Source organism: Pan troglodytes, chromosome 6 (assembly GCF_028858775.2).
Source record: "Pan troglodytes isolate AG18354 chromosome 6, NHGRI_mPanTro3-v2.0_pri, whole genome shotgun sequence".
Classification (NCBI taxonomy): domain Eukaryota; kingdom Metazoa; phylum Chordata; class Mammalia; order Primates; family Hominidae; genus Pan; species Pan troglodytes.
This window is the reverse complement of record NC_072404.2, coordinates 23680293-23692665: the sequence shown is the minus strand read 5'-3', so window position 1 is coordinate 23692665 and position 12373 is coordinate 23680293. Positions and strand designations below refer to the sequence as shown.

Below are 12373 nucleotides of genomic sequence, written 5' to 3'. Positions count from 1 at the left end.
ATCAGTTTATTAATTTTTAAAGTTTTTAATCTTTAATAAAACCAGATCCTGCACAAAGTTTATTCACTTTTAAAGTCATGAGAACCTTTGTTGTTCCTTTTGTAAATGTTGTAGTTTATCAAGGAATAATTTCAAAAAATCTTTCGGACGCTTACAAAGTTCTGTAAAAATTTGGAGATAAGGTGGGATACTAGAGGATAATGGGTACTAAAAAACTCTAGAGAATATTAAGAGTCACATGGTAGGGTCTGTGGAATCCTCTCTTGTTTTGTTTTTCTAATAAAATTAAGTTTTTAACTTGCATAGTTTATTCTTGTCAAGTGTTGATAATGTCTATATTTTGCTTATAGTCAAAGTTAACTCCTTATTTTTTAATATAAAGAATGCTTTTGGAAAGAAAAACACTTGGGGATTTTTCGTTTTTGTTGTTGTAGGATACTTTCATCTTACTGCATTATGGTTATCTTGTGGCATTCTGTTGTATTTGTTGGGTTATATAATTATTTATTGCACCCAACGACAGTTTAAATTATTACTTAAACTTTACAGCTGAAACTACTATTTAGGTTCTTTTAAAATCAGACTGCTCTTTATCTTGTCTTCTTATCGTTACACACTTGTGGGCAAAAATTAATGTCTTATCAGTCTGTTTCTTGATGTTTTTAATAACACAGTGTTAATATAAACATTTTATTTTGTCTATAAATATGCTTAATAACCAGGTAAAACTGAAATAGAGGGCCAACTTGAATCTTAATAATAATATCAGATATAACACAGATAGATGAAATTTAGCAGTAATTCTGAGACCAGCCTTTTACAAATAACAAAAACAGAATTAATGACTTAAACTGATTTGACTTTATCCATGTTCTCAACCCCCAACCCCTGCTTTTGTGATACTTGTACTGAGGACTAGTGAGAGGGCAGGTAGCCACAAAAATTGGAGGACTTTGAGAATCTTCCTTTCAGTAGTTGAGACTGACAATATTTAATGTTTTCCTGTTCCCTTCCTGTCATTACAGTCTTTGAATCATTGTAACATTACTATAAGATCATTATTAGATTAAATGTTTTTTGATGGATTTCCAGCACTTTGCTTTATTGGTAAATTTAAAATCTATGAAATATTGATAATATTTAGTTAATACTTAGAGTGAAGTAGTTCTAAATCACCATTTATCTTCCTTGATCCTGTAATTATTTTTCAAAATAATTAACTTTTTTTGGGATACATTTATATTTTCTTAATTCCAGCCTTATTTTAAACAAATCATAGATTAGATTTTTTTCCCCCTAAATAGCCTTTATGTATTCTGTATTCATACTGGAAAGTTATAATAATGTAATACCTCACGTGAATTGGTTAACAGAACTGTAGAATTCGGTCATTTAGCTACATATTTAGATTCATTTGTCTTTATCCATGGTTATTAGCTAGCCTACTTGTTTAATAAGGGCTGATTTTTCTTTTCTTTTTTTTTTTTTTGAGGCGAGTCTTACTCTGTCGCTAGAGTGCAGTGGCGCGATCTCGGCTCACTGCATCCTCTGCCTCCCCGGTTCAAGCAATTTTCCTACCTCAGCCTCCTGAGTAGCTGGGATTACAGGTGCATGTCACCATGCCCAGCTAATTTTTGTGTTTTTAGTAGAGACGGGGTTTCACCATGTTGGTCAGGGTGGTCTCGATCTCCTGACCTCAGATGAGCCACCTGCCTCGGCCTCCCAAGGTGCTGGGATTACAGGCGTGAGCCACTGTGCTCAGCCTGATTTTTTTTTAAGTTTGAAAAATGTCACTTAAGTTTTTTTTTTTTTTTCGAGACAGTCTTGATCTGTCACCCAGGCTCAAGTGCAGTGGCGTGATCTCAGTTCACTGCAATCTCTGCCTCCCAGGTTCCAGCGATTCTCCTGCCTCAGCCTCCCAAGTAGCTGGGACTACAGGTGCAAGCCACCACCCTGGCTAATTTTTGTATTTTTAGTAGAGACGGGGGTTTCACCACGTTGGTCAAGCTGGTCTCGAACTCCTGACCTTGTGATCCTCCTGTCTTGGCCTCCCAAAGTGCTGGGATTACAGGCATGAGCCACCACACCTGGCCTTGTCACAATATTCTTTAGGAAATATATTGGATTAAAACTTTAAAAAGTATTATTGTATAATTCACAAAATGTTCATAGTTGTTTTAAACTTCAGAACCTAATACAATCTGTCAATTTCTTGCTTTGCCAAAGTCACAAATTGACTTTTTAGTAAATGATAAGCCATCTGTGAACTCTGGAAAATATACTTGGTAGTAGATTCATTAAATTATAAGAAAATTTTGTTTTTATATTTGTGATTAAATTTTTCTTTCTAGGGGTTTAGTGGTTACTCTCCTGTTTGGAAAAACAAACTCAGAGAAGTACCTAGAACAGTGTGAACACTCATTTCTTCCTCCAACATCAACTGGGGTTCCTAAGGTAAATAGTTTGAGGGAATATAAAACCTCAAAGTCCAGTTCTTTGCAATGATAATAATCATCTGTATATATAGGGTGACAAATTTTCGTATAGTTTACTAATGCTCACTGGGAATTTATGTGAGATTGTCTAATTATACTTAGAAAATATATTTTAGAAGGCCATCTTAAAAACTTTCTTAGTGTTAGATTTAAAAAGTGGGAATACAAACTTGAGAAAACGATAGAAATTGGTTAGTTTATTTTGGGTATTTTTCCTGCTGTCTTATCATGATATTTCAAAGCATCATGCATATGATTTGTAACAATGTCAATGAGTATTCTGGTTTGAATGAAATAAATTGCAGAGGAATCAGAGGAAAAAATGGATACTTTTCATTACTTTGAAAAATACAGCTTGTAATTAGATTATGCAGTATCTATAATTTTAATAATTCAGGCCTAATTTTTATCATCTTGAATGGTGCTATTATTTTTTCAGTATCATACTCTATAAATAAAATTGGAATTGTGTAGGTTTCAGATTGTAGTGCCTTCAATTCTTGTGCAGTTGGGTTGGTTTCATTTTGTATGAAGAGAGGCAGATGGCCTGGAGTTGATGCTAATAACAACTTTCTTTACAGTTATTAATTTGTCTGTTACATGCTAAGGTGCAGGAGATGTAGAAGTAAATAATGTCCAATATTATTTTACATTAATAAAAGAATTTCACTCTATTCCACTGACTTTTATATTGATAAACAAACTTTTTAATACTTAAACTTTTTTATAATCTGAAACCTTTCTTTCCTTTAGGACTCATATTAATATGTATTTTTTTTTTTTACTTATAAGTCTTAGGAAATTAACCTTTCCTTTTTTGAACCATTTCTTAGCTATTTATAGTGTACTTCATTTGAGTGGCATATACAGAGAATAGGAAATATTTTAAGAATTAAGATCCTTAACAGTAATAAATTATATTCAAGAATGGTTAAGTCTTTATAATCCATTTTTAATAGATAGTATAAAACAATGGGTTTTATTTGCTATTTCTAAAATATGATTTCTAAGTATGTTTTATGAAAAAATATCAGTGGTTTCATATTATAACTTTGAAACATGTATTTTTAATATAGTTATCTATGTCTATATCTGTATCTATGTTTATATATATTTATGGTTTGTTTTTTTAAGAATCTCCCACTACCTTTTACCCAATTTTCAGGCCACTGATCTTTCTGAACACAAAAAAGTAGAGAAGTACATTTTCTTAAGTTGCCAAAACTATCCCTAAATAAAATCCGTTTAAAAATTAATTATTTTGCAGCTGGTATACTGTTTTGGGCTGGGAAAGGGGAGGGGCAAGAGGGAGAGTGTCCAGTAAAGACAGTTTGACTCACATGAAACACTAATTTTATAGTTGTAGAGTTTCATTGAAATATGGCAGCAGCATACCTGTACATTTGCAGTTTTCCCACATTCTAAATAATTTTTGCTGATTAAATTTTTGAGGATAATCATTTTTTTGGGAGTGTCTAATTTTGTTAACTTGAGAAATAGTGTTTGGCTTATAGAGTAGCACCTCAAATAAGGTTATTTATTTACTTGAGGATAATGAAGGGATGTTACATTGAGTATTCAACTGGAATTAAACTGGAGAGATTTTAGATCAGAAAACTACTCAGTAAGATATTTTGATTTCCTTTAAGTGCTTAGAAGAAATGAAACGGGAAGCCAGGACTATTAAGATTGATAGAAGATTGACGGGTGCCAATATAATTGATGAACCTCTCCAGCAAGTGAGTTTCAGTGTGTGGTATTTGAATTCTATATATTGTGTTCTAGGTATATTTCTTTTGAAGATACCAGGAAATACTTTTTGCTCTTTAAATAATATCCTGGAATTTCTTAATGTTATCCTTGAATTTTATACTTGAAGATGCTTCCTTATTTATTAACTCACTTCTAATTAGGTGGTTTACTTTATGTAAAAGCCTTTCGATTGAATTTGGATTTAGAAAAAAAGTTTTTATTGACATTTGATAGTGTTTCTTAAAATTTTACAGTTAAAGTGTTACTCTTTTATTGATGAACAAGCTTAGTGGTGTGGTAAATCAGACTTTTTTTCCTACTTGTTACCTTTTAAAAAATGGTAAAGAAATATCCGATCCAAAAACATTAAAAAATTAGAGATAGGTAAAAAAACTATGCCCCTTGAAATATTTTTCATTGATGTTTGATTATATGATTATAAAAATGTGTACTTTAGAATTTTAACATTTATTATTATTACTAATATTTAGTTTATCTGATTTGTAAAAATTATACATTGAGTTGTATTATGTACTATTTATTGTCTGAATACTGTTGGCAGTATCAAAGGTATTAGTAGAAATAAGTGAACTCCTGTATCATTTTTATAATTAGACTGCAATGGATCTGATGATATAATCTTTAAAAAAACTTTTTTTTTGGAATTATAGTCTCTATTATTTTACATCTCATTCCATTAAACTGATTGATATTATTTATTAGATTATAGCATGGAAAGTTTCTTTTTTTTCTGCAAACCCTGTCTTTACCTGGATTTATGTGGGACTTGGCCATAGATAGTGTTTTATTTTATTTTATTTTTTAATCTAGGCAGTAGGTAAGTTGGGATACCAGAATAATTTAAAAATGTTTGAAATGGTTTTTAGTATGTTGATGTTTTTGTAATGAGGGCAGGTGTTTACCACCATAAATTAATACGTAGAGAGTAAATATAAATTGGTAGATACAGCATACTTTTTTAGTTTACCACTGTAACTTTTTAAATCCTAAAATGTTGTAATTTTTTTTCCAATATTTTTGTTATAGGTTATCCAGTTTTCCTTGAGGGATTATGTCCAGTATTGGTATTATACACTAAGCGATGATGAATCTTTTCTTCTTGAAATTAGGCAGACTCTTCAAAATGCACTCGTTCAGTTTGCTACTAGGTAAGGACACGACATTGTATTTATGCAGGAAAATTTAGATGTATGGTTTGTACCAGTAAGGAAAACAACTTTTAAGGGGAGGAATTGTTTATTAAAAGGTAAGTAGAACAGCAGATTATTACTGTGGGATAACTCCAAGATTTTACAACTAGAGCTCTTAAAACCTTTAAATTACCCCAGATTTTAGGTTTTTACAGAATGTTATTTTGATTAAGCCCTGCTTTCTAAGTCTGTTTGGTAGTTTTATCTTTAGGGTCCAAATCAGGTGACTTTTCACATCTGTTACCCCACTTATTGCTACTTCCCCCCTCCCCCTTCCCTAGACCCTCTATTTTATGTGAGTGCTATGAAAATAGATTAGTTTCAGTGTAACTGCTCTTCTCCACATAGTTTTGCTGTAACCCTTCTCCTAATTATGACACATATCTATTGGAAGTCCTCTTGGACGAGAAGGGACCAAAGGAACATAAGTCAGTGGAGAATATTCAAGTTTATATTTTTCAGAAAAGAAGTATATTTTGGTGAGTTTGTTTTAACAAACTTTTCTTGTCAGATATACTAAAATTCTTACTTTACAAACCAGCTATATACTGCTTCCCATATGATGAAACTGTTTTGACTTCTATTCTTGTACTTAAACTGCTTGATTTTTTTTGATGGGAGGCTATTTCACACCTGTTTACATTATGTTTACTTTCATTTTTATTTTTGAAGGCTTTTTTTCCCCTCCATCCTTGATGTCTAACTTTTTGAAAGCCTTTTAATGGGCAACGTTATGTGAAAGGGAATACTTGTGTTCTAGAAATTATTTATTTTTGAAAGAAAGATTTTATGTTTGGATGAGTTTGTAGATTTTTTTTTTTATTCCATTAAAATATGTTGCTACCATCACACGCAAAGATTGCCCTGCTAGGTATTTCCAGCCATGCTGCCCTCTCAGGCCCTTTCCTCTATCTCCATTGATTATAAAGCTTTAGATTTGGAGTTGGCTAGAGGAAGGGCATTGGATGTGTTTCCCAACCTCATTGGGGAGCCTGGCACAAGTTTTATGATTTGAACAATAATTGTTATAGAGATAGATTTGTACTCCTCATCCCTCGTGATTAGGAGCAAGAATTTACAAAGTAGCCAGCCAGAATTACAGATGCATACTCACTGTGGAACACAGAACATATAATTGGTATAATCAAAGAAAGTCAGAACTTGAATTTAATCTCTTTTATTTCATATGCACCATTATTGAGTGTTAGGTATTCTTTCAGATAAGTCTTCTAAATATTTTTTATTGCTTTCTATAGCAACACTATCCTGATGACTTTTTTTTTTCTTTGAAAGGGTGAGAATAGGAAGAATTCATTATTCTTGTGCCTGACTATTGAAAAATATATAAAAATGTGTAACACATTTTAGACCTGGGAAGAGATTTGAACTAGTAATCTGAAAACTTGAGTTTGCATTCTAGCTCCACCTCTAGCTATGGGACTGTGAGCAAGTGTCTTTAAACTCTGAACCTTGGTTTTTCTCATATGTAAAATAAGTGTAATAATAACTGCCCTGTTCTGTGTTCCTCTCAGGATAATTGTCAGGATCAAAATTCATCTTATTCAACTAATATTTTGGGCATACTTTGTACCAACCAGATGCTGGGGATACAGCAGTGAATAAAACAAAGTCCCTGCTCAGTGGAGTGAAATGAAATACCTGTGACAGTGTTTTGAAAATTGTGAAGGAATTTAGAAATTTAAGTTTTCATGCCATCCAACACCCATAATTTTACTGATGAGGAAGCTAAGGTCCAGAAAGGTAAAGTGGTTAGTCTAATGTTATCTAGTGAGTTAGAATCAAGTTGTTCTTAAGTTTGGTATTTTTTCTCCTACCCAATTAAATATTTTATAATCTAGGTTATTTATCTTAGTTTCCTGCTTTTCTTTCCTGTTATTGCAATACTTTCCCTGTTTTTGATCCCCTAGTCACCTTTCTTTTCACTTTAGGTATTAAGTTTTTTTTTCTTTTGAAAACATTCAGTGCTATCAAGCTTAGTGAAAAAGCAAGGTTTTTTCCATCCTACACTGATCTAAATTTATGTCTTTGCTTGACCATTTACCTTAAATTTCTGGAAAATTAAAACAATACAGATAATAACTACTTGAGAGGCTGCTTTGAGGCTAAAAAATGGTATCAAATAAAGTTCTTAGCATGCAGTAAAACTCATTAATTGTTGGTTTGTTCCTTCTCTGTTAATGACTTTCCTACATTCGCTTTTTCTATTACTACACAAATATATGACTTACTAGAGGCTCCATGACTTCCGGTGCCAATATCAGGAAAACTAGTCTGTTTACAATCATTCATGTACTTCAAAAAGCCTTATTCTGTGCTGTCTGCTATATACTGTGAAACATATGATAGCAGCAAAAACTATCACCTCTATTCTTTAACTTACAGTCCTTTATAGGGCTCTTAACAGGGGCCCACAAACCTGGAAAAAAACTGTGTTGTTTTTTTTTTTTTCCTATCCAGTGGTTTCATAGGTTTGATTTCTTTAAAGGGTCATGAACTCAGAAAATGTTTAGAACCCATGATTTCTAGTGTTTGTATTTATTCATCAACTTTGAGAAACAATTAGAGAATGTCACTGTAAAATGAAGTGCTTAATTTTGAAAGATGGGAAGAAAATAACGTATGTTTTGAGTCCGAAGCTGTGGATTTGAGCTTAGCTCTATTACTTCTTAAGCTCTTGGCCTTGAGTGGACAAAACACATACATTTTTTGTCTGGAGATGATAACTTATATCTCCTTATGAGGTGGTTGTTAGGATTAAATGACATCATGTGTGGGAGAGTGCTTTGTAGTGATAACATCTTATTTAGTATTAGTACTTGTTATTCCAGTACCAGCTTGGGGAAGGAAACTTTCCTCCAGCACCCTTGAGTTCTCCTTCTCTGTGGAATTTGGGTGTGGATTAGACGGGAGCCTTAGGGAATGAATCCTGGATAACCCATGTATTTTTATTCACCCTCTAAATAAGATATTATAGTGTGATGCAGACAGCCTTGGCCTGTGTCAGAAAATCTGTAATTCTATCTCTACTGTTAAGTTTTAGTGTATCGAAAAGAAAATTTTTAATGTCTCTGTAAAATAGTAATACTGATTCTTGTAGCAAACTTAGAGTTGTAAGGGGAAAATGAGATGATGTGGGTGAAACATTTAGTAAAGTATTTGCCAACCAGTAAATGACATTTTTAGCAAATCACTTGACTCTGTGCCTCTATAAGCTGGCACATAGTAAGTGTTCAGTAAAGTTAACTTCTCTGTTATTATTGTTGCTATTATGTTCCTAGGTTGTGTACACAGATTCTTTGACCCTGTCTTAGCTCTTTTTTTTTTTTTTGTAGAGCAAGGGAGGTGGAGAGGGCAAAATTAAGGCCCATGAAACATAGAGAAATAAAACAATCATTTCTGTGGTATTGAGAGCGGTTTGTCATGTAGCGATAGAGTGAACCGCAGTAGCTGATGAAGACCTGAACGGAGTTGAGACCAAAACTGGTTTTCAAGAATGGGTTATTTGGATAGATAGAGAGGAAGGACATGTTAGGAAATAAGAATAGTATGAGCAAATTTCTAAAAAAGAAGATAAGGATAGTGTAGTAGAAACTATAACAAGCAACCTTGTTGTTGATCTTGAAAGTGCAATGTGAGTGGTAAATCCCTCCATCATTGTTCCCCTTAACCCAAGATTAGCAGAAAGTACATAATATATTCTTTTTTTTTTTGAGACGGAGTCTCACTCTGTCACCCAGGCTGGAGTGCAGTGGCATGATCACTGGAGAGCAGTGGCATGATCTCGGCTCACTGCAACCTCTGCATCCCAGGTTCAAGCAATTCTTCTGCCCCAGCCTCCTTAGTAGCTGATATTATAAGCGCACGCCACTACACCCGACTAATTTTTGTATTTTTAGTAGAGACGGGATTTCACCATGTTGGTCAGGCTGGCCTCGAACTCCTGACCTCGTGATCCGCCCCCCCCCTCAGCCTCCCAAAGTGCTGGGATTACAGGCGTGAGTCACTGTGCCCCACAGCGAAAGTAGGTATATGCTAATGCCACTGTGTTCCTAACTGAAGGATCTTCCTGTAGAGGGAGGAGGGATAGATACATAGGTTTCAGGATTCCCTGGCTGTGATACTAATGATATAGTTTCACAGGGAATGATAGGGAATGTGTTCTTGAAGTTTTACCAATTTTCTTACTACCTTTTGCCATAGAAATAATGAAAATAAATGGTATATCCCTACACTTGTTAAAAGGCAAACAAAACTCAAATAGTGGACATTTGCAACAAAGTTTTATCCTTTTTTTTGTTTTACCATTTTATATTCTTTGCCATATGAAATTTGGGTAAAAACTGACATTACTTGGAAAGACAGTTATTATATTTATTACAGTACAGCAAAAACAATTAGAAACTAATTTAAAATTAGAAATTTTATCTAAATATTTAAAAGAAGGGGAAATAGTTAATGTTTTTTGTTTTTGTTTTGAGGCAGACTCTTGTTCTGTCACCTAGGCTGGAGTGCAGTGGCACGATCTCGGCTCACTGCAATTTCCGCCTCACAGGTTCAAGCGATTCTCCTGTCTCAGATTCCTGAGTAGCTGGGATTACAGGTGCACGCTGCCACTCCCAGCTAATTTTTTGTATTTTAGTAGAGACGGAGTTTCACCACATTGCCTAGGCTGGTCTGTAGCTCCTGAGCTCAGGCAATCCACTGGCCTCAGCCTCCCAAAGTGCTGGGATTACAGGCGTGAGCCACCACACCCAGCCTAATGTTTTTATAATCTGTAGAATAGACCTGGGGTAATAGTTCATTATTAACTGATACAATTCACAAACTATACAGTTCACCCACTTAAAGTCAGTAGCTTTAGTTAAGCATTGTACAGCTTTCATCACAATAAATTTAAGAACATTTTAATGACTTCACAAAGAAACCTTATATCCATTGTCAGTCACTTCTGCGTTTCCCCAAGCTTCTAGCTCTAGGTAACCACTAATCTTTGGTTTTTTTTTTTTTTTGTCTCTATGGATTTGCCTATTCTGAACATTTTATATGAATGAAATAATATATGTAGTCTTTTTTCCTGTTTCTTTTACTTAGCATTATGTTTTCAAGGTTCATTCATGTTGTGGCATAAATTAGTGCTTATTCTTTTTTATTGCTGAATAATATTCCGTTGAACACATACCATATTTGTTTTTCATCAGTAAATGGGCATTTAGGTTGTTTCTACTCTTTGAATCATATGAATAATGCTACTATGAGTATTCATGTACAAGTTTTTGAGGGACAAATGTTTCCATTTCTCTTGGATATATACCTAGGAATATAATTTCTGGATTGTATGATCAGTCTTTTGAGGAACTGCAAACTTTTTCATAGTGGCTGTATTTTGTTACGTTTCCACCAGCAGTGTATGAAGGCTCCTCTTTGACCAACACTTAAGTTATTATTGTCTGTCTTTTTGTTACCATCTTAGTGAGTGTGAAGTAGTATTACATTATTGTTTGAATCTGCATTTCCCTGATAGCTAGTGATATCGAGCATCTTTTCATGTGCTTATTGGTCATTTGTATATTTTCTATAGATATGTGATTTGTTCTACAGTTAGATGGTTTGTTTTCAATCATACTTTTTTCCCAGTGTCTATGAAAAATGAAATGTTCATAGACGCAATGGGAGCATATTAAAATGTGTGGAAAAAACATGGAAGTCACAAGTGGGAACTCTATTAACAATAATTTATTGGGTATTTACTGTTCCATCATGTACAAACCATGGTAGTAAGAATTTGTTTCCAGATAGTGGCTGCCTATACAAAATTGTTATCTATAGTTGAAAAAACAATTCTTATGTTTTCGTTCATAAGAACACAAAGAATAGAAAAGAAAAATGGCAAATAAATTAACTTTTTAAAAAATCATCCTAGGTATCTTTATTACTGACAACCAAATGTTTCTGTTTCTGGCTGTAAAGTAATATATACCTATTTTGTAAAATGTAATTTTCTTCTTTAGATTTTCTGAATTAGATATTTTCAGCCATAGACCCACAATCCAAAGATCACTGTTAATGTTTTAGTGTATTTCCTTTTAATGTCTTAGCTGTGCATACATAGTCACAATTTTTATATAGCTAAAAATCATACAGCATATGCTACTTTGTATAGTTGTGATTCTAATATAGTTTCTATATATTTGTAATTCTTCTTATATATTTTAATGGCTATACAACTGTCTGTTGCGGGAATCAGCAAACTTTTTTCTAAAGAGCCAAACAGCAACGATTTTAGGATTTGTAGGCCACATCATTTCTGTCACAGCTAGTAAATTCTGCCGTTGTAGCACAAAAGCAGCTATGGACAAAATGCAAATAAATGAGCATAACTGTCCAATAAAACTGTATTTATAAAAACAAGCAGAGTACATGTCCTTTGCAGGGACATGGATGAAGCTGGAAACCATCATTCTCAGCAAACTAACACAAGAACAGAAAACCAAACACCGTATGTTCTCACCCATGAGTGGCGTGATGAGATGAGAACGATGAGAACACATGGACACAGGGAGGGGAACATCACACACCGGGGCCTCTTGGGGGGTGGGGGGCAAGGGGAGGGATAGCATTAGGATAAGTACCTAATGTAGGTGGCAGGTTGATGGGTGCAGCAAGCCACCATGGCACGTGTATACCTGTGTAACAAACCTGCACATTCAGCACATGTATCCCAGAATTAAAAGTATGTATTAAAAAAAGCAACAGCACACTCAATAATAAAATGACAAGTAACCTAATTAAAAAATGGGGAAATAATTTGAATAGACATTTCACTATAGAAGAAATGTCCAGATGTTCTGAAGGACTTAGATCTTAGTTTTAGTAGTTTTATTAATACTCCTGTTT

The 12373-nt window shown here is 33.7% G+C and overlaps 1 protein-coding gene across 15 annotated transcripts in view; it reads left to right on the top strand.

The window, feature by feature from the left end:
• SNX13 (sorting nexin 13) overlaps window positions 1-12373 on the top strand; it is a 148024-nt gene that overhangs the window by 44757 nt on the left and 90894 nt on the right. For 13 of the 15 annotated variants that reach the window (XM_063814063.1, XM_016957120.4, XM_518985.8 and 10 more), the window contains 3 exons: window positions 2352-2454; window positions 4145-4234; window positions 5295-5416. In XM_063814063.1, coding sequence (XP_063670133.1) covers window positions 2352-2454; window positions 4145-4234; window positions 5295-5416 — 315 coding nt within the window. Of the gene's footprint in view, window positions 1-2351; window positions 2455-4144; window positions 4235-5294; window positions 5417-7056; window positions 7220-10394; window positions 10456-12373 lie in introns of those variants that run through there. The other 2 variants (XM_063814072.1, XM_063814071.1) reach the window with 2 other exon arrangements.